Genomic DNA, 23,092 nt, shown 5'->3' with positions numbered 1-23,092 from the left:
CTAGCTATCGGTTTTACATTTGGTAGTGTATATATGTCCATTGCACTCTCTCACTATGTCCCAGCATATGTTTAAATTATGTCTTTAGTGGTTGCTCTGTGGATTACTATTAACACCTTAATTGGTAGCCATCTAACTTGGATTAATATAAATTTCAACAGTTTACAAAAACTTTGCTCTTACGTAGCTCCACTCCCTCCTACACTTATGCTGTATAATCTCAATTGACCTATCTTCAAGTTTGTTGATTCTTAATCCTGCTCAAATTTCCTTTAGTGCTTGTTTCCTTTCAGGTGTTATATTTTTCAACTCCAGAGTTCCTGTTTGGCTCCTTTTATAATTTTTATTTCTTTATTGGTATTCTCTATTTGATGAGATATTGTTCTCAAACTTTAGTTCTTTAGACAAAGTTTTCATTTAGTTCTTTGAACGTATTTTAAATAGCTGATTTAATATGTTCTAACATTTTGTCAGAAACTGGGCATTTCAAGTAATATAATGTAGCAACTCTGGCAGTCAGAGTCTCTCCTCTTCTCAGTTCATTGTTGTTTCTTCTTCTTGTAATTGTTGATGGTTTAGTGACTCTTCTGTACTGATTCTGTAAAGTCTATCTTTTGTGTGCAGCCACCAAAGTCCTTACTCAGTTAGCTTAGTGGTCAACTAATAACTGGAGAGAGATTTCTTTAAGGCAAAAAATGTCCTTAAACCAATAAATCTCTCAGACTTGCTGAGGAGCTCTGTGGTTATATTGGAGCATATCTTCAAATTTAGCCAGGCAGTATATTGGCCTTCACTTCCTGTTTGTGCAGTCTCAAGGTCAGTCAGAGGTGAAAGCTTAGGACCTTCTCAGGTCTTTCCTTTTTCTTTTTTTGTCATGGGGTGTGGCTTGCAGAATCTTAGTTCCCTGACCAGGGATTGAATCCAGGACCACAATAGTGAAAGTGCCAAGTCCTAATCACTGGACCACCAGGGAATTCCCTTTTTCTTTTCTTTTCTTTTTTTTCCTTATGGCCTTTCCTGAGCATGTGCACAGCCTGACTCATGCACATGGCCTCCTAGAATCCAGGAATATGTTGAAGCTTTCAAAGCCCCTATGGTCAATTCATTCTTCAGCTTTTCCCTTTTAAGCTTTTTGGTTAATCTGTTGTTTGCCCCAGCTGTGATCAAGGCTTGCTTTTTCTGTCTTTTTAATATTTGAATTTTATTGGAGTACAGTTGATTTACAATGTGTTAGTTTCAGGTGTACAGCAAAGTGATTCAATTATACATATACATATATTCATTCTTTTTTAGATTCTTTTCTCATATAGGTTATCACAGAATATTGAGTAGAGTTCCCTTTGCTATACAGTAGGTCCTTGCTGGTAAGGCTTGGTTTTAAGCTTTGTCAAGTGTGATTGAATGGCTTTTATTTATTTATTTATGTATGTACGTATTTGGCTGCGTCGTCTTAGCTGCAGCACACGGGATCTTTGTTGTGGCATGTGGGATCTTTTAGTTGTAGCATGCAGACTTCTTAGTTGCGGCATGCATGCAGGATCTAGTTCCTCAACCAATGATCGGACCCAGGCCCCCTTGCATTGGGAACGTGGAGTCTTACCCACTGGACCATCAGGGAAGTTCCTGAATGGCTTTTAGTCTGTGGCAATGTTTTCCCACCCCTGATGCAATACCCTTCTGAGTTCTCTACTTTTTGTCCCATGATATAGTTGGGTTTTCCACTATGGCTGGTGGGAATACAAAGTATTCCAGTCCTTTTGTGAGCCCCAGGGACCATTCCTACTAATAATTTCAGGTGGTTCTTTTGCTGCCCTTGGGTAGTTTCTTCACATGCATATGCTGGTAAGACTCATCTGAAAAACTCAGCAAGACCCTCTGCCAATCTCTGTATCCTCTCTCTGTGGTCATCTTTCCTCTCTGGTACTCTGCCCCGAGAATTCCAGCAGGCTGGCCCTCTAACCCTCAACTCCATTTCTTCAACTCAGTGGGACCACTGAGCTCCTTTTAAGATTGCCTTCCCCTGCACTGTGACCTGAAAACTCCCCATGTAGTAAGATGGAGCAATCACAGGGCTCACCCGAGTTGTTTTTCATCTCTAAGGGATCATTACCATGGGCTAACCGATGTCCAGTGCTTGAAAACCATTGTTATGTATACTATGTCCTATTTATTTTTTAGTTGTTTCAGATGGCAGGGTAAATTCAGTCTCTGGTACTTCACCTTGGCTAGAAGCGGAAGTCCTCTTGCCAGTATTACTGCAGGAGTCTTCCTGTTTCTACCTGTCCAGAGTCTATTATCAACAATGGAGTTTAAATGATTCTTTAAGGGCTTCCGCAGTGGTTGAGAGTCCGCCTGCCGATGCAGGGGACACAGGTTCGTGCCCCGGTCCGGGAAGATCCCACATGCTGTGGAGCGGCTGGGCCCGTGAGCCTTGCCGCTGAGCCTGCGCGTCCAGAGCCTGTGCTCTGCAACAGGAGAGGCCGCAACAGTGAGAGAACCGCGTACCGCAAAAAAAAAAAAAAAAAAAATGTAAGTTAGATCTTATTACTTCTCTGCTCAAAACTGTCCAACGCTTCTCAATTTCTCTCAAAATAAAACAATGTCTCAAAAAAAAAAAAAAAAAACCAATGTGCAGTTATCTTAAGGCCCGTTTAATCTGGTCCTTAAATGCCTTTCTCCCACTATTGCTCTCTGTGCTCCATCCATACTGACCTCATTGCTGTTCCTCAAACATTCCAGGCACACTTCCAGCTTAAGAACATTTACTATTTACTATCTGTTTCCCCTACTGTGCCATAAAGCAAATGATGGCAAGGATTTAACCCTAACATCTAAAATAGTGTGTGGCACATAGTAGATCCCTTAAATATTTGTTGGATGAAACTCTGAGCCCAATCATAGAGCACTTAGGGTATTAGGAAAGTTACAAAACAGGCGCTCAGCCACAGGAGACAAAACAGAAATCCAATTATCAAAAATGGAGTATAATATCAGAGTCTTGCCAGTAACAAAGATCATTTGATGCGAAGTGTTATTGTTGGATGAGAGATATTTAATATGTTTTACCAAAGAGTAGAATTTAACCTAGAGATTGGGCTGAGATGGGGATACAGTGACGCAAACTGTGGGAAGCAGGACCTGATATTAAGCTCAGCCTGAAATACCTCAAAAACATGACTTCAAAGGGCAAAAATGTCTAATAGCAGAACTTCAGGAGGAACTTGGATGTGTACTTGGAAAATATTATTCCTACTAGAATTATTTGAAGAGTTGTTATATAAGACCATCATTCTTCTTTAAAAACCGATTTGTCAAGATTTTTAATGCTGATGAAGATGTGAAATGGGACCTTAGAAACTAACGGTAGAACTGTGTTGCAAACTTTTCAATTTTTAAGAAATTGTGGTAAATTGTATATAATGTAAAATTTACCCTTCTAACCATTTTAAAGGGTACGGTTCAGTGCTATTAAGTGCATTCATGTTGCTGTGCAACCGTCACCACCATCCATCTCCAGAACTGTTTCAATACAACCATTTTTTTTTTTCAATTTTTTGGCTGAATCGCAGGGCTTGTGGGATCTTAGTTCCCTGATCAAGCATTGAACTCGGGCCCTCGGCAGTGAAAGCACTGAGTCCTAACCACTGGACTGCCAGGAAACTCCCTCAATTCCACCATTCTTAAATGAAAACCAAAAAAAAAGTGCAACGAAAATTTTTTCTAAAAGTATTTATCCACCTATATAATTGTTGACTTACCTTCAATATCCTGAAGAGATTAGTTATACAGTATAAGTAAAAGTAGGAGAAAACATGAATAAAGCCCAGAGGACCTCCTAATTCCTTGTGTGTACATTCAACCACATCTTGTGTTCTGTCTTTGAAGCAGAAAGACTTACAGGTCTCTTTGTCTAAGAAGAAAAACACGTGTCCTAGACTCAATCCTCTTTCATAACGTCAGATCTCATCTTTCTTTCAAACATACCTTACTAGGAAGACTGCCTGGCGGTCCCTTCATTCTTTCACTCTGTGGTATCTGCCAACACCAGTTCTCCTGGCCTTGAAAATGGTGGAGTTCTACGCAGTGGGCCACCTCATTTGAAGCTGGCAGCAGTGTGTGGGCTGAGGTCTCCGTCTGCCCAAGATAGAGCAGCATGTAGTACCCACAGCAGTTCTAAAACATGTTTTTTGCTTTCCAAGGTAGTAATTATCTTGGTGTTCCCATTTAGGCCAGAGAATTATAGAAGGTACACAATATTTATTGCCTGTCATCCTTTGAGTGGCCATAAATTGGCAAGTTCAATTCCTCACAACTCACATCTCAGCTGCATGGAGAAATTCACTTCTTCCTTTATTTTCACACTCACCTCCTATAGATTCTCTCTTTCCATCCCTCCCCCAACCCCCAAATCTCCCTGTCCTCATCCCTCATCATTCTTATAAATTTGTCCCTGCTGCTTCTCTTTTCGGACCTGGTCTTTGTACGCACACAGGACATTTTTGTTCTTGAATATTTTTGTCACCACTTTGGAAAGCTTATCCTCCCTTCCAGGTTTAACTACATCCTACATACAATATAACACACATTTAATACAGGTTAGAGCTAGAAGGGACATCAGAATTAATCCAGTCTAATTCCTTCCCTTTCCAGATGAGGAAACTGAAGCTTCTCAAAAGTAAGTGATGGCTGAGGCAGCACAGAATACTACTTCCTGTCTCTCCATCCACTGCCCTTTCCATTACACAATGTTACTGCCCTAAATCATTCAATTTACTAGACCCCTGTGCCTGTGAAGCTATGAGCTATGCCCAGTACATGTTATCCCACCATCAGACAAGGCAGCACAAATCTGCCACAGCACCTATATACTATAAATATTTATATAGAATAAAGTATATTTATACATTAGATTAAACATTATTTATATTGAAAACATAATACATGTAAATATATATTTATAGTAAGTATATATTTATTTTACAGACCTATTCTTACTACAATGATACTTGTATTAGGTTTCTATTACTGTATAACTCACTACCACAAATTTAGGGATTTAAAACAACTCACATTTATTAGCTCACAGTTGTCACGGGTAGGGAGTCTGGGCACAGGTCTTCTCAGGGTGTCAGGAGGCTGCAGTCTCATCTGAGTCTCAGGCTCCTCTTGCAAATTCTTGGTAGAATTCAGTTCCTTGGGACTCTGTTCCTCGCCCTCTCTTCTCCCCTCCACAATGGCAGTTTGTTTCAAGGCCACCAGGGGTGTCTCTGCTGTTTCAAATCCAATTTCTCCTCTCTGTCCTCTAGAGCTTCTTTTAACCAGCCCAACTGATTGGGTTGAGCCCACCAAGGACAATCTCCCATTTGATTAAAGCCAACTGATTAGAGGTTTTAAGAGTTGCAAAATCCCTGTACCTTTGTCATATAACATAACCTAATCACAAGATGATAGTTCATCATACTCAGAGGTCCCATTTAAAGGGAGATAGAGCATGTATACCAGAGGATAGGAATCTCGGGGGTTTAATGGAAGAAATATCATTCTTCTCACCTCCTGAGCATCTAGAGCTATTGCAATTAATTTCCCTTTACCAGATCATCATAAAACAGACCAAAGTGCTTGAAACCCCCACTCTGAGAACAGAGACTAAGAGTTCCCCTAAGGGTACCTTTTTTTAACATTTTGGCTTCGCTACTATGTAACCATTGGAAGGTCACTTAATTCTTCTAAATCTGTCTTAATCTTTCAAATACTGTCTCCAGTAAAACAAGATAATACTCTCTATATTAATACTCCCCATCTTCATTGCATTTATTGTCTATCTTTTTAGGGAAGAAAACTGCCCTCCCCTCCCTCTTATTCTTGTGGGAAACTTGCTCTATTATGTAATAGGAGGGGCTGATCTAGCTCGGCAAAACTTATTAGCCATCCTAATGGATCTGAAGTGATATCTCAGTGTAGTTTTGTTTTTGCACTTCCCTCATGATTAGTGGTGTGTTAGCATCTTTCCATATGCTTACTGGCCACTTCTCCATGTTCTTCGGAGAATGTCTTTTCAAGTCCTTTGCCCATTTTTGAATCAAGTTATTTTTCTGTTGCTGCAATTTAGAATTTCTCAATTCTAGATATTAATCCCTTCCTTATCAGACAAAGGTTTGTAAATATTTCCCCCATTCTATGGATTACCGTTTTACTGTAGATATTATGCAAATTTGTTTTAAATTGTTCACAAGTATTTTTTTCTTCTCTCCATCTCCCAGCTGAATTACAGGCTAGTGGAAGACAGAGATTATCGTTTATAGTTCTTTCATTATCCTTCAGTGCAAAGGGGAGAAATCCTAGGTGAGCTATTTATTTAACATCAATTATGTTCCAAATGCTATTAGGTTTACTTTTAAATCAAAAAAAAACCGATCATTGATCATTTTTGCCATAGAAAAATTGGTGCAAAGAGAACTTAACTTCCACACAATCACAGAACTAGCATGTGGCAAAACTGAAATTTAGACTCAGTTCTAACTTGACTTTGACAATACTTGTCAAGTGATTAGGCTAGGGGGTTATTAGACTATTGGACAAATCATAGGCTTGACTGGTCTCATTAGTTTACTTCATTGCAAATTCCTTGAACTGGGCAATCTGTATAGATCTACTCCAAGTATAATATATTCATGTTATCCAAAGTCAGGTCTGACCCAATGTATACTCGACCCAGTATATTTCAAGCTCTTTGGCAGAGATGCCTTACATGAAGTGGTCTGGAATTATGCTAATTCATCTTACACATAAATTGAACTTATGTTTATTATCTATGTCAGCAAATATATTACATGTTTCTGACTAATGTTGGCATGTGTTTTCACTCAAATGGGTTTTCCTGGAGATGGAGTGGAGTATATACTGAAATAAAATTATAAAACTGTTTTCAAAATATTGAATTGGTTGGCAGTCTTTTTTTCTTCTGATACCCTAATTATGCCAAAAGTGGATTTTGAAAATATTCCCTGAGTGTGTGTTTAAATACTCAATTGATTTTATTGAACTGGTACAAATGACTTCACTATTCTTGTTGGCACTTTATAGTCCCTGGATGTTAATTAGACTTGGCAATTCTTTAATCTTACCACATCCCTATTATGGGCCAGCTGTCCTCCATTAGATCTAGTGTCACTCAGGCCAATCCAAGACTCTGCCTGGTTACTGGAACCAAGCCATTACTTTTTAAAAATCAGCTCACGTCTTTTATTCCCATCCTTTGGTAATTAAGCACATGACCAATTGTGGGATTCACTTTGAATATAACCATGGAAAACTTCGCTGTAGTTTTCCCAGGTACTATTTTTTACCATTAGTATACATATATTTCCCCCCCAAAGATTAGGTGTTCTAGCAACACTCAATTTGTGTTCAAATTATTTTCAATGTTATCCTAAGAAAAATCTGTCAAAGTTTATTTTCGTGTTCTCAGTCTCCTTTCCTGTATTAGAACTCTTTGGTTGCATGTAATAATTTAAACAAAGAGTAAAAATCTATTGGAAAAATACTGGGATATTTCAGGTAACTAAGCCAAGGAATTAAATTATGGTAGGTGCAAATAATAGCATTTTATATAGCTTTTTAAAAAAATTGAGGTAGGGATTCCCTGGTGGCGCAGTGGTTGAGAGTCCGCCTGCCGATGCAGGGGACACGGGTTCGTGCCCCGGTCTGGGAGGATCCCACATGCCACGGAGCGGCTGGGCCCGTGAGCCAAGGCCACTGGGCCTGTGCGTCCGGAGCCTGTGCTCCGCAACGGGAGAGGCCACAACAGTGAGAGGCCTGCATACCGCAAAAAGAAAAAAAAATGAGGCAGTAGTATACACACTTGTATGGCAAGATATTCAATGTAATATATTGTAAAGTTATGGAACACGGTTATATCATAATCCTATTGGGCTAAGAAAAAGGGACATGCTTATAAAATAAATTCAGAAATTCTGGGAGGATATGCAAGAAAATATTAACAGTGATTCCCTCTAGGGAATCAGGTCAGGAGTGGGAGAGGCGTCAGTAGATTTTTCTTTTCAGTTTGTTCTCTTCTTGAGAACTGTTTATCTACCAAGAGCACTGTGGCAGTCATACAAGTTTGCCAATCAGACCTTTCCTATAACTCGCTGTGAAAAATGTAGTTGGCTTGCCAGCCTCCAGCTGACATTCTTTTGGATCCACCTCCGTATTCTGCTCCAAGGCCACTCTCTTCCTGGTTTACTCCTAGCCAATGACTGCACACAGCAGGGATACTAGGGCTCAGGGACATAATATACAACCACTGGTATGGTAAGTGAATTTCCCCCACTATCTCCATCAGGAAAGAAGACTAGAAATAGTTTGCATCCACATGGAATGGATAATATTCATTTAGTTTTGCTCCAAGGATATGATATAATCTAAATTATAGGCCATCTGGACATTCCACAGAACATCACATAAATGCATTACATCGATGACATCATGCTTATTGGACAAATGAACAAAAGGAAGCTTGGCATACCAGAGGCCTTGCTGAGATACGTGTTCCAGAGGGTGGGAAATAAACTCTAGAGATCTGGAGATCTGCCATTCCTATAAAGTTTTTAGATGACCTGTACTAAGAGGCATCTGGAACATCCCCTACAAAGTAAAACACAACTTGTTACATTTACATCATCTGCTACATGGAAACACACACAATGCCTGGCGGATCTCTCTAGATTATGGAGGCAACACATTTTGCCTAGAAACACTATCCCAGCCTATATACTGGATGGTATGAAAAACAACTTAGTTTGAGTAGGGTCTGGAGTAAAAAAAGGCTCCGTAGAAGATTCGGGCTGTGATGCAAGTAGCCCTGCAAGTTGGGCCATATAATCTGGTGGACCTTATGGTATTCTAGGTACCACTGGTAGAAAATGATGCAATGCAGCCATTTTTGTCAGAGGCTCATGGAACTGTGGAGGAGCCGTTCCCCAAACATATGTGTGAAGAGATCTGTGCAGCATATATTAGAGGTGGAATGTGGTTGCCACAGGTGTTCCACTCAGATATCTTCAAGAAAACCTAATGTGAAAAAAAAAAAAGCCGGAGGCACACTTCCTGATTTCTAACCATGTCACAAAGGTTTAGTAAACAACCATATGGTGTTGGCATAACAACAGACACATAAACCAATGGAACAGAATAGAGAGCCTAGAAATAAACCCGTAGGTATATAGTCAATTAATTTACAATGCAGAAGTCAAGAACAGACAATGGGAAAAGGACAGTGTCTTCAATAAATGGCGTTGGGAAAACTAGACAGCCACATGCAAAAAGACTGAAACTGAACCCCTACCTTAAACTATACACATATACCATACAGAAATATTAACTCAAAATGGATTAAAGACTTAAGAGTTGAAAACATAAAACTCCTAGAAGAGTTTTCTAGGTGTTAACTAATAGGTAGTAAGCTCCTTGCCACTGGTCTTGGCAATAATTTTTCGGATTAGACACCAAAAGCAAAAACAAACAAGTGGGACTACATCCAACTAAAAAGGTTCTGCACAGCAAAGGAAACCATCAACAAAATGAAAAGGCAGGACTTCCCTGGTGGCGCAGTGGTTGAGAGTCCGCCTGCCGATGCAGAGGACACGGGTTCGTGCCCCGGTCCGGGAAGATCCCACATGCCGTGGAGCGGCTGGGCCCGTGAGCCACGGCCGCTGAGCCTGCCCGGCCGGAGCCTGTGCTCCACAATGGGAGAAGCCACAACAGTGAGAGGCCCGTGTACCGCAAAAAAAAAAAAAAAAAAAAGAAAAAGAAAAGGCAACATACTGAACAAAAGATGTGCAAATCAAATATCTGACAAGGGGTTAATATTGAAAAAATATAAATACAACTCAACAGCAAAAACAATCCATCATAGGGCTTCCCTGGTGGCGCAGTGGTTGAGAATCCGCCTGCCGATGCGGGGGACGCAGGTTCGTGCCCCGGTCCAGGATGATCCCACATGCCGCGGAGGGGCTGGGCCTGTGAGCCATGGCCGCTGAGCCTGCGCGTCCGGAGCCTGTGCTCCGCAACGGGAGAGGCCGCAACAGTGAGAGGCCCGCGTACCACGCGCAAAATAAATAAATAAATAAATCCATCATAAAAAATGATCAAGAGGAATTGATTTGATTAGACATTCTTCCAAAGACATACAAGCAGCCAACAACAGATAACGTGAAAAGGTGTTCAACATCATCGGGAAAATGCAAATCAAAACTCCAGTGAAGGTCATCTCACACTTGTTAGAATGGCTATCCTCAAAAAAAAAGGGTAGATGACTGCTAGTGAGGATGTGGAGAAAAGGGAAGCTTTGTGCCTGCTGGTGGGAATGTAAGCTGGTGCAGCCACTACGGAAAATGGTATGGAGATTCCTCAAAAAGTTAAAAAATAGAACTGCAATTCCACTTCTGGGTATACAGCTGAAGGAAACAAAATGACTATCTCAAAGAAAAAAAAAAAAAGAAACACCTCATAGGAAGAGATCAGATTTGTGGTTGCCAGAGACTGGGGGTTGGGGGATAGGGGGAAATGGGTGAAAGTTGTCAAAAGGTATAAACCTCCAGTTATAAGATGAAAAAGTCCTGGGGATGTAACATACAACATGGTGACTACACTTAACAATACTGTATTGTATATTTGAAATTTACTAAGAGAGTAGATGTTAAAAGTTATTACAAGAAAAAAAATAACTATGTGAGGTGATGGATGTTAAACTTGTGGTAAATATCTTGCAATACTTACACACATCAAATCATTGTTATACATTTTAATACAATGTGATTTGCCAATTATATCTCAATTAAACTGGGAAAAAAGTTTATCATACTATCCTAAACTATTCCTTATGGTACATGGTATGCATTTTCCTTACTTGTCTCGGTTTAGGAGCAAAAAAAGAATATTTATGTTATGATCTGGCAGGGGAAAAAATGAGATAAAAGGTTTTTTTAAAGACATATAAAATTCCTCAGCCAATGAAATGTGAGAATGAGGAATAATCCGTCTATATTAGGAGAAATCTCTCTCTCTCTCTCTCTCTCACACACACACACACACACACACACACACAAAATGATCCAACCAAAAGAATTTAAAAGGAGCTTAAAAAAGAAAACTGAAAGGAAATCATGGACTTCCCTGGTGGTGCAGTGGTTAAGAATCCACCTGCCAATGCAGGGGACCCGGGTTTTATCCCTGGTCCAGGAAGATCCCATATGCCACAGAGCAACTAAGCCTATGCACCACAACTACTGAGCCTGCGCTCTAGAGCCCGCGAGCCACAACTACTGAGCCCGAGTGCCACAACTACTGAAGCCTGTGCACCTAGAGGCTGTGCTCCACAACAAGAAGTCACCACAATGAGAAGCCCGCGCACCGCAATGAAGAGTAGCCCCCACTCACCACAACTAGAGAAAGCCCGCATAGCAACAAAGAACCAACATACCAAAAATAAACGAATAAATTAATTTTTAAAAAAAAGAAAATCAAGAAAGAAAACCTTACAGATTTCCACTCTGAGATGAAAAAATATTTGGTCTTGAATAAGATTTCAATAACCAAAATTTACAGAATTAAAAGACAGTATTTATTAAATGCTCAACTATGTGCTAAGAATTATACACGTATTATAGCTTAGCTAATACTTACACATTAGACAAGCAAAGTAGGTACAATTCTTTCCATTTTTTTACAAACACTCCTTTATGGCTTGCAGAAGGTGACTTGTCCAAAGACCATTTAAACAGTAAGTAATGAAATCAGAATTTATATCAGTATCTGCTTACAAAGCCCATTTTGTCAAAGCTTACAAAGCCTATTTTGTCAAAAGTACTAGGGCTGCCTCTGTATACTATACACATGTATATTATTAGATCCCCTACAGTTCAAATAAAGTAGGTCAGACATGGTCTCCAGTCACAAGATTAAAATGTAGTGAGCAATGCTATGACAAGTGTGTGCTAGAGCCTTGTCAGAGTGAAACAGAAAAAGGGCTGCATTTCTTCAGAGATAAAAACATAGCAATAATTATTCGCATGGACAGATAAACTGAGATGAAAGGGGTAGGAGAAAATCCACATTATACACATTTTAGTGCCTATCTTTGTGTCAAAAGGAGTAATCATATCAGAATATTTTATAGAGAGATCAGTCTGTCAAGAACCAAGGAGTTTAATCTTGCAAAAAGTGAAGAAAAAAAAGAGAATGACACATGTGGAGCTAAAAATCAAGTCTAGATATGCAGACTGAAGTGAACCCATACAAAATGGAGTGAGCAGAAATAACTGACAAAAGAACAAACCATGCTCCATGCTATTTCATTTCCAGTTCTGGTGTTTTTATTTTAGAAAGCACATTGAATAAACAGGTTAGAGCTATTGCTTCCTTGTTCTGCGTACTTCTATCCTCCATTTGAAAAAACATAGTCTTCATCCATTCTGTGAGATCAAAAGAACCTAGGGGGGAAACACACAGAGCTCACTTAAATCACAGTTTTAAACAGTCTTTATAATTAGGATGAGACAAAAGAAAAGGAAAATAAGAAAATTAACTAATGTGACAATAAAAAAATACAAATTGTCTAGATTGCCAAAAAGAATCATAACCCTTTTTGTAATTACCATATTTCATCTTGGTGTTCTCAGCTGACAAAGGTATACTAAGGTATATAATTCATTAAAAATTAAAAGCTTAGGGCTTCCCTGGTGGCGCAGTGGTTGAGAGTCCACCTGCCGATGCAGGGGATATGGGTTCGTGCCTCAGTCCAAGAAGATCCCACGTGCCGCGGAGCGGCTGGGCCCATGAGCCATGGCCGCTGAGCCTGCGCGTCCGGAGCCTGTGCTCCGCAACGGGAGAGGCCACAACAGTGAGAGGCCCACAACAGGTTTAAAAGCGCAACCTTACTTCCCAGATTTACTTGATTCTTCTTCAGGAGAAACTATTCTTATTTCCTGAAATTTCTTCTCTCTAGAATCAACAATTCAATTTATAGGTCCATTATTTTATCTACTTTTTCAAGATGCTGCCAACACAAAAGCCAAAACTTTGGTCTTTATCACTGGAGTTTTGTGAGACTTATTTCAGTTAGACATCCAGGTAAGCATATTTTCCTAGTGACTGATTTAAACTGTACTATAGAGATAATTTATATTTTATAAAAATCGACCCAATTTTAGACACTGAATTTCATATTAAAAAATACGATCATATAAAAGATGTGTCAGCAATATTAGTCCTTGACAACCCTATAATATAGACAATTGTGTTTTATTTTAGCACCAAGAGGAAAAAATTGATGTAAGAACATTTTTTTCTAAAACTTCACAGAAAGTTACTGTAGCAAAATGCCTGAACAAACAAAATTAAACTTAAATGCTCTTACTCTAGTGCTCAAGACTACGTTTTCAATAAATTATATAATGAACAATAAATTTTGGTTCAGATTAAGATTCAAGCTTCTTTCAGTTCTAAAGCACTGATATCTCCATATAATAGCCAAAATTTGTGCCAAAATTCTTTTTAAAAGTTTAGAAATTCTAACCATATTAACTGAGGCATGTATTCTTGTGTTCCATACTAATATATGTAAAACTATATTTAGCATTAAACAATTTTTTAATAGAAGGTAACTTCTTTTTATACTATCTTTTTTAAAAAAACACAGAATTCACCACGTATTTAAACAATAATATCAGTTACTCTAGCTTCATGTTACTATAATCCTTTATTCCAAGTATACACAATAAGTCCATTTAACTATCTACTTCCCGTTGCTAACCTAAAAATCTGTCAGAAAAAAAAAAAAAATTCAGAATATGTTTTACCTTTGTTGCAGATTGATTCATTATCCAGAATAGAAATAAAGGTAGGCCAGAGGAGAGGTAGAGGATTAGTGGTATAATAGATCTAAGAGATCCATTTCTCTTCTCTCTTGACCAGAAATTGCAAAGAACCTCTTTGCATCTTCTCTTAACAAGGGACACCTTTTTATTCTCAAACCCTGTAAATGATGTACTCATTAATTCTACACACAAACCACCTAAAATGGCTGCCCACAGCTTGCCTTAGTATCCTAACCACAAGCCCAAACAGTGACAACTTTCTTTCTAACTCACAGCGGTCTCATTGAAGAGCACTTCACTTACTCAGTACTACAGAAGAGTCTTTGCACATAATGCAAAGAGCACCATATTGGCAGTTAGGACACTTCAGATGTAGTCCTGGCTCTGTAATCTTGGTTAAGTTACTAACTTCTCTGAACGTTAGTTGCTTTACCAATAAATCCAAGGTTACAGTATATGACCTCTAAGCTTTCCACTTTAAAAAGTCTAAACTTCTATGGTAGGCCTCTGTAGGCCAGTAGTTCAATCTGTTACTACAGATACTATAGTAAAACAAGTAGTTGAGTGAATAAACGGGTCTGTAACTTATTAAAAGAATGGAAAATTACAGTCTTTAAATCTAGGGACTTCAAAATATCACTTCAGTTCTTTTATTCAGCCTCATCCAATTCTAAAATGTAGAAAATCACAATACTGGTACTGATGCACGCCTTCATGTCTGAAGGCAGCTGTTGATGGAAAGGAAATAGACCTATTTACCAGAAAGAACACAAATGAAAATGGGGACAGGACACACACACACACACACACACACACACACACACACACACACACACACACACACACACACATACACACACACACACACACACAGAAATAGGTAGGCAGAGACAAAAAATGACAACATTGGAAAAATGAAATCCGGAGGGACTGAATGACTAAAGAGAGAGATACGAAACCAAGAAAGCAGAAGCACAACTGAAGAAAGAGGAAGAGAAGGGCAGAGACAGATAAGCAAGACAGAAAGGTGAATATGCAGAACGGAACTGATGGGCAGGTACAGTGACAAGGAAATGGGACTAGAAAGGAGAGATATAGCCAGAAGAAAAGGTCATTTTTACCACAAAATATTGTCAAGTTACATACTTCTGTAGTTATCCCCCCAGTGCTCACACTAAAAAGGGGACACTTTAATTTTTACAAAATGATTAATAATGCATATTTCATTCATCTTGTAGATTTTTTTAAAAAAATCACATTTACTGTGAGATAGCAAAATTTTTGCCATCATTAAGGTCTACATATTGGATATGATAATAACTCGATGGAGTGGGGAATCCTTTCACAATGTATATCAAATCATCATCTTACAATTTTATCTGTCAGTTAGACCTCAATAAAGCTGGGGGGATAAAAAAGGTTTCACATGTATCAAATTTCCTAAAATTAGGAAATCCCTAATTTTACATATTGCTAATTTTTTTTCCAAACTACAGAATGATAGTACCCCAGTTAGGACAAATTCATCCTACATCAAGAATTTACAGGCATTCATGATTACACACCACAGTGACTTATGCGACACTGGTATCATATTGAAAACACATTCTTGAAATTAACTTACCATTTAAGAGTCAAGATCAGGGATCGTAGTCCCGTTTCCATTTTTGCCCCCTTTGCTTGTCGTGGTATGTCATGCTCTATCTCTTCTCCTATGCAGATTTCGTCAGTAGCCATCAGTCTGAAGAATTCTTTCTTCTGCTGCCACCTACCCGTTTATTTCTCTGCTGCAGCAGAAGAGTATATAGAAAAAGTTCTTGCTTACTATTCATATTAAACAGAAAAATTCCGTAACATTTCATATTTTCACATGTGTATGAAGTTCCTGTTTCCCCGAAACCTCCCCTCCAAGTTAAAACAACAAAAATCCCAATCACAGAAGATCAAAACATGTATGATCAATGTTCATGCTAAGCTGGAGGAGGGGGAGCTGGAAAGATTTAGACACTCAGCAGTTGCCATCTCAAGGAGCCATTCCTTTTCTGTTACTTTCCTTCTTCACCTGTCCCTACAAATAATAAATGCATAACTTAAAATTTTAACTAGGTAGTCACCTCCTCCAAATTTTAAGTTCAGAGACTACCAAAAGACTTGTGGAAGATGCAGCAATAGAGGAGTTTTCAAAAGTAATTCTAGAAACTAAGAGTGTTAGGCGCTTTACCTGCTTGAGTTTTCATGTTCTGGACTGCTTATTGCCCAATGGCTCTGAATACATTAAAACACGAACACATACGCCACCTACATTTAAAATAGGGTAGCATTTGTAGGCCCATATAAGCAATGGGTATATTTTTTGCAAAAGAGTAGTAATTTCATTAGGTCCTTTTAAAAGGACTGACCACAAATGCACATTTCCTCGAACTGTATACATACATAAAAGAATTAGGGCAAAAAAGGGAGAGTGACAAAGGTAATAGTGGTTGTAGAACTGGAAATTAATACCACATAAATGTTTTGTTTTCTAATATCCTGAGATTCATTTCTATTCCCAGTCTCTTTATTATTGAGGTCTAGGTTTCAAACTTATTCTTTATTCACTACTAAAGAACAATATGCAAGAATGAGCTAGTGATAATGATGAACTAGTAATAATGGCTTTTGTTCCACCCTCCCACTACCTTTACCCCAAAATAAAAACGTATTTTGTGAACTTAAAAAATAAAACAAGCACTGACATAAGCACCAAAGGCTAGTCAACAGTGGCAATGCCGTGGCATTGTTTCTACTTTCTCATTCCTTCCCCCATCTCAAGCCCCACCCTTTGACCTCTGTATATGGGATGAGCCTGAGCAGGAGAGTTGGTGATGTCAGGACTGCGCCGTTCCCACGGATGCTCCTAGAGGCCTGCTGTGCTTCTGGGAACTGGGGCACAGGGATGGCTGTCTGACTGAAACCTAAAACAACAACAATTCACCCCACCCCTCATGTTCCCAAACCCCACAGTAGCAGCCAGGTATATATGCTATATAAGGACCATCTAATATAGTTTGAATATGGTGAAATCTGAAAGCAAGATCATTTTTAACATGGCAGTGATCCTGGGGGGGCGGGCAGCGGAATGGAGGTTCATAAATCCTTGACATCCCATGCAATCACAGAGTGCACACATGCTAATGCTAGCCATTCTCATCAGCAAAAGAACATGATCTTTCCATACGTCATAAATTACTGCAGGAGTGCAGCCAGGATTCCTTCGTTGGTAAATTTCAGTTCAGGACATAAATATTTTTATCTTAAGATGCTTAGGGGAATGATTCTCCCTACCTCATATGAGTGAACTGAAGCACAAAACAAGTTTATGACTTATTTTATGCCTTCAGCTGTAGAAACAGCATTACAAGCCAGGATTTCCTATTCCCTAACTAGTGAGTTACTAGACTTACAGCCTCCTTGGATAGGACATCCAAAGAGAAACATATCTTGAAAAGGTCCTGACTACTGACACTGAAATTCTACCTATCAGAAAGAAGATTATCTCCCATTAATGATAATAACTCATATTAGAGCTAAAACTTTGGGAAGGACAGGAAAAAGCAGGAAAAGGGTAAGGGGACTGGGGTAGACAGGAAGGGATAGTAATATTGACGAATAGGAAGGCTATTAAAATGGATAAGTTGTATTCCTGTTCCTGCCATTAACTTTGTTTTATGGGCTTGATTAATCTGCTTCAAGATCTTGTGCTTCAGAAATGCCCTCCAATCTGTTCAAACCTATAACTTTTGAATATTTAAACCATTATTTAATGATAATCTCGAACGGCTGACATCTGTTTTAGAATTAGTGTATCAGAAATGCTAAAATCATTAATTCTGAAATCACGCTGCTCCTGAAATAACTGAAATGCTATTATTACCTTTTGCCTCGTTACCTTTCACTTTTATAATGAAGTCACAGAAAGAGAAGCACTACTAAGGTCAACTGAAGGGCTATGTTGAGTTTTTACCACATATATAACCTAGAACCTAATTTTACCTTTTCAAAACTCTAGTTTTCCATACCTGTCAACTCCTAATTGATGTCTTTATACTGTGAGCTCACTGTGTATTCGGAACACCAACCCCTGAAAAAGCTTAAGCCAGAGTAGCACAATGGAAGAAACATACAAACCCAAAACAAAAACAAAGCTAAAAAAGTCACACTCTGAAATAATTATAGACATATACGCAAGGAATGGAGATATCTAAATGGCTACGACAAATCCCCAAAGAAAGTCCTGGGTTCATCCCAACCAATTCAAACTTTACCCCCAAAACTTTTTCTATAACCAAATTACTTGCTAGATATGTTTATACATTGTTTTTTGAAATCAAAGTTATACCACAAACCCATTGGTGCCTTCAAAGTACATAAAAGAAAGGAAATTTTAAAAAGAAAGTAAAGTTAGCCTTGTGATGAAAAAAAGGAGAAAGAATCAAATTACCTGCCAGCAGGCTGGGGCTGTGCCTGAATCCAAACCGCTGCATTTACCATTCATTCTACAGCTGCATTATTGGGGGAAGGGGAGTTTAGAAGGGCACTGACCCCGAAAGTTCTCAATACTTCTCACTCATCATCAGGAAGGGGGAAGAAGGAAAGTTTTTTCTCTGGGTATTTTTTTGTTTGTTTGTTTTTGTTTTTTTGGCTCCTGAAAAGGCTGGCAAAGAACAGTAATAGTGCAAGCAGTTAGAATATTTCTTTAAAAACAATTTTAAAAATGCAAAACATTAAGGAATTTAAAACACCACATTTTCGTTAATATAGAAAGAATTTTCACTAGAGTTAGGCAGCCACCCCAAAACAGCATGGCAAAAGGGCATTGGTATAAAGGAAATAAAATACCACACAAAAATCCAAAACAAAACTAAAAACATTTCAAATTAAACCTGGAAGACTAGAAGATTCCAACAGCAGATTTCTGTCCACTACTGAAACATTCCAAAATCCAAGCTTCAAAGGCGCCTAAATGTATCTTAAATGAAATTTTGTTTTGTTTTGTTTAAGAAAAAAAAAAAAAAAAAAAAGAAAGCAGTGAACCTGGTTATAAATCCTGCAATATATTACATTTAAAAATATCCTAGTACAACAAAAACAAATTATAAAAGAAATTAAACAAACAAACAAACAAATAAAAACAGTAGCAGCAGAGGTTACCTGTCTGAGCACCTACATTTTCTTAGGAGGGGATCGTGTCTCACCAGCCATATAGCCCATAAACCTTCTCAAAAAGAGTGAGCCAGGAGAAAAACGTAACACAAGATTTGATTTCACAATGTCTCTAAGCGCCCCACACCCCAAACTGGGGACTCACTGAATGAAGAGAATTTCTTTTTCCTTTGTTTTCTTCTTGAGAAGAAGAGATGATCTTGAAAGTCAATTACTTCTTTCAATGCCTTCGATACCTTTTCAAAAGTCTGATAAAGCGCTTGATGAAAGCAAGTCTCTTGATGGATTTTTCTAATGTTCCAGGGTATTTTCTTATTTGATAGCATATACAGAAATATTTCAAAGTTCAGTGGAGTTAAAGCCAACAGAAATGACCAATCAAAAGAAAATAACTATTAAAAATTTTAAATGGAATAGTTCATATTTGTGTTTATGTATATACATAGTCCGCTTTTCATCATGGGTGACATAAAAACAATATCAGAAACAATTACTTTTAAATACAATTCAGAATTACAATTTTAACAATGTACAATAGTTTAACAATTCAGATTTTTGCATGATAAAATAACAACTATACATATTTGATAAATACACATTTTCACCTCTCATAATAGCAATAAAGATTTTAAGAAAGTTACTCAACAATATGAAAATATATTTAACTTTCACTTAAATATCTGGGCTGTTTTATTTGGGTTCTTCCAGTATGGTTTGCTCATATTCTTTACCTTACTTTTTGAAGGAATTCAAGAGGATAGTCATGTTTTTAAACTCTAAGATGTCCATTCCTGTCCATTCAGTGTACGATCCAGAAATATGTTGGTAAGGCTATGTTTTAACATAGTGTGAATGCACAAAAGATGGGCGGTGAGTAAACCTAACTGAAATAATCTCAGATAGTTCTTCTAATGTACTTTGTTAATTTGTTAACTTTTTACAAAGGCTACCTACATTTTTCCTGGTGCCTTATCCCACCCAACAGAAACCTTGAGTTTTTCATCAAATAGACAGGGTGTTCTATTTGTGTTTTAAAATTCACTAATCTATATACATGTGCTATGTAACTATTCAAAGTGTATGTATCATAATCTATGTGGCAACCAGATGGTCTCTACACACATATGAATGATGATTTAATTAAGCGATTCTTTCTCCCTTGTTTATTTCTCTATCCCAAATAGTGTGCATCTTCCAAAGTACGGTCATTTAGTAAAAGAAGTACCAAGTGAGCCAGAGGTACTTATATATTCCACAATATGTCGCACAATAACCCTGTACAAGTCAAATTCTTTTAGATGAGAATATCCTAAAATAAATTAGAAAGTCCTCTTATGTATCTTTTTCTAAGGTGAAATGAGACACTGCACAGATCAGAGGTACTATTCTATTTGTCAACAATCAACCTTTCACTCCATTTTAATATTATTTAATTCTATGGAAAAAAACAAGTTTTATTACATTCCTTTTTCAAAATGGGGGAAAAACTGTACAAGTAAGCATGATCAAACCTCTGTTAGAGCTGGTTAATACTGATCTTATTGCCTCGAAGTCTCTCTAGTAGTGTCCAAGAAATTATGTTTAATGTCCATCTGAAGGAAAAAAGCACTGGAGAAGCAAGAAAGGACTCGGGTAAAAAGCTTCAGAGGATTGTAGGGAGATGGAACTTGCCGCTTAAAAAAATTACGTTGAGCTCTGGTGCATCTCCATTTCTTAACACACCTTCTAAACCATTCACTTGGATAGCTTTACCCATGTTTAAAGGCTCATATTATATGCAGTTTGGGGGCTTTTATAAATTCAGAAATAAAGTAATATAAAGAGTAGAATTTTGAAGGCTTCAGAGTAGGGCTATAAGAGACTCAATACTGCTAAGTAAGTCCCCAAACAAAAACGGTCACTCCACCCCAACCCAAAACCTATGTGTAATAGGGGAAAATGCACAGCAAGAAGCAGAGGAAAAGCATGTAGCCTGGAATAAATCATACACTGAACAGTCTAGAACCAAAGAAAAAAAGCAAACAACATACATATACACAAAAGCCTAAGCAGCAGCTATTCTCCTCATGTCTTTAGGTGAGTACCTCTACCAGTAGATTATAGTTATGAAAATGACTCAGTTGTTTTTTTTTTTAAAGTAAAAAACTGTTTCCCAACATGCTCCATTTTCTAGAATCTTTCCTTTTTGATTGGTTGGTGTAAACAAAAAGCAAAGCACATAAACATGCAAGCATGCACGTGCGTGTACACACACGCACGTGCACACACACACCCTCCTAAAATGTGAAAAATGCAGATATGTAACGCTGGTATTAGAAATCACTTCAACTTTATACTTAGGAACTTATAGACCCTTGATTTGCCCCCCAAAAATATTTTTTCTTGTCCTTATTCTTTAAATGCCCAACCACCAAAAGAAAAAAGGAAAAAAATAAAAGGCTTTAAATGCACATGTTTCAAGTCAGTGTCTTGTTAACAAAAAAGGTAGCATTTTCTTCACTTTGGCCATTGTTAAAGATGCAGGCATAGATCAGGGAATGTTAAGACTAGCATGTATTAAAAAAAAAAAATGCAACATTAACAGAGCATATATCTTTCAAAAAAGGCTAAAACACTAACAAATACAAGTCAATGCACATATTTTTAACTAGTGCAATTTTATCTACAATGGAGTAAATGTTATTTTGTGTGCCAGACATTGCAATACTGTTCATTTCCCTTTTATCATGCAAACATGCCAACTTTATCATTAAAAAAAAATCTTTATTGGGTCACATTCACGTTGCCCTCCCACCCAAATTAAGGGGGAAAAAGTCAGTAACAGAGCTCCTCAAGATTTCATAACTATGAACATAAAGCTCCTAGATAATAGTGTATAGGCTGAATTTTCAGATTTGTATAAAAAAATTATAATTTAGGTAGATGTCTTCCTCATGGATTACAACACAATGTTAAGTTACACTACTCTGAAATCTGTACCAACTGTACAAAAACAAAAGCAAGAGACCATGAAAATATTATGTTCTTCATGGCCTGAGAGCCTACACATTTCTGAGTAATGTAAAACTATGAGAGCCTGACATTTTTCTGTATCTCACCTCTTCTGCCTCTCTATCTGTAGGATTTGTATATCAAAGTCAGTAACATCTTAGTAGCAAAGGTCTCGTCTATCTCCCCTTTCTTCCCGCCTAACTAATCCTACTCAATTTTCTCTCATCTTTCTGAGCATTCTCCATGAACAGCATTGCAAGTTGGTTTTAAAAAAAGAAAAAAAAGAAAAAGAAAAAAGAAAGAAAAAAAGGAAAGAAGAAAAAGAAAGTTTTACAAGGGTTTTGTTGGTTAATTATTTACTGGTGGAATCACTCCACCAGGAGTTTGATTTCATTGGCTAGCAGTTGGTTCATGTTGAATAGGCCCCCCGGGAGCTTGGTGATCAGCTCTCGCTCCGTGGTTTCAGGGTCGCTGTCAACAGAGCTGGAACTTGCGCTCATGTTGTCGACAGCAGTGTTGGCTGGGGGACCCAGCTCCGGCTCACTAGTCTCACTGGCCGTGGACACCACGGAGAGCAGGGACATACGCCGGGTGAGCCGGCCAGAGGGCAGAAGGGAGGCGGCATAGTCCGCTATGATACCAGCTACATCTAGATTACAAGCCTTATCAAAGGCTATGAAACCTACATTTGCATTGGCCTCGCAGACACAGAAGGAGCCGTCGTCTTTCGTCAACAGGTCAATGCCACACACATCCATTCCCAGGATATTAGACACCTGGATAGCTAGCTGTTTCCCTTGTTCACTCAATGAGCACATCATCCCGACACCACCTGGCAAAAGGGAAATGAGATAAGAAGTTACCAAAATGATAAAATTTTGGAGTAAAACTAAAGCTGACCTTAAAGTTAGCCTCCTAGGCTAAACCTCTCTTCCAAATCAGCAGAATAGCAAAAGTGTTATTCTAGTGTAAAATTGGGACTCTGAAGTCTAAGATTCTTTCACTAGGGAATCCCCTTCCAA

At 38.2% G+C, this 23,092-nt stretch overlaps 1 protein-coding gene and 1 long non-coding RNA gene across 7 annotated transcripts in view; both read right to left on the bottom strand.

The window, feature by feature from the left end:
• Positions 1-12,351: 12,351 nt before the first annotated feature.
• On the bottom strand, positions 12,352-16,394 carry LOC136792248 (uncharacterized). Of its 2 annotated transcripts, XR_010835756.1 has the most exons (3): positions 16,099-16,394; positions 15,502-15,664; positions 12,352-12,491 (listed from the first exon to the last, which is right to left on the bottom strand). It is a non-coding gene; the product is annotated as an uncharacterized lncRNA (long non-coding RNA). The 2 variants fall into 2 exon arrangements; XR_010835755.1 differs by lacking the exon at positions 16,099-16,394 and having other exon boundaries at positions 15,502-16,084.
• Positions 16,395-18,954: 2,560 nt separating this feature from the next.
• RIMKLB (ribosomal modification protein rimK like family member B) overlaps positions 18,955-23,092 on the bottom strand; it is a 47,481-nt gene continuing 43,343 nt past the window's right edge. For 3 of the 5 annotated variants that reach the window (XM_067008717.1, XM_067008718.1, XM_067008716.1), the window contains exon 6: positions 19,492-22,902. In XM_067008717.1, coding sequence (XP_066864818.1) covers positions 22,439-22,902 — 464 coding nt within the window. In that variant the 3' untranslated portion in view covers positions 19,492-22,438. Of the gene's footprint in view, positions 22,903-23,092 lie in introns of all 5 variants that reach the window. The other 2 variants (XM_067008715.1, XM_067008714.1) reach the window with 2 other exon arrangements.

The sequence above is a fragment of the Kogia breviceps genome, chromosome 12 (genome assembly GCF_026419965.1).
Source record: "Kogia breviceps isolate mKogBre1 chromosome 12, mKogBre1 haplotype 1, whole genome shotgun sequence".
Classification (NCBI taxonomy): domain Eukaryota; kingdom Metazoa; phylum Chordata; class Mammalia; order Artiodactyla; family Physeteridae; genus Kogia; species Kogia breviceps.
This window is presented reverse-complemented; position numbering and strand designations above follow the sequence as displayed.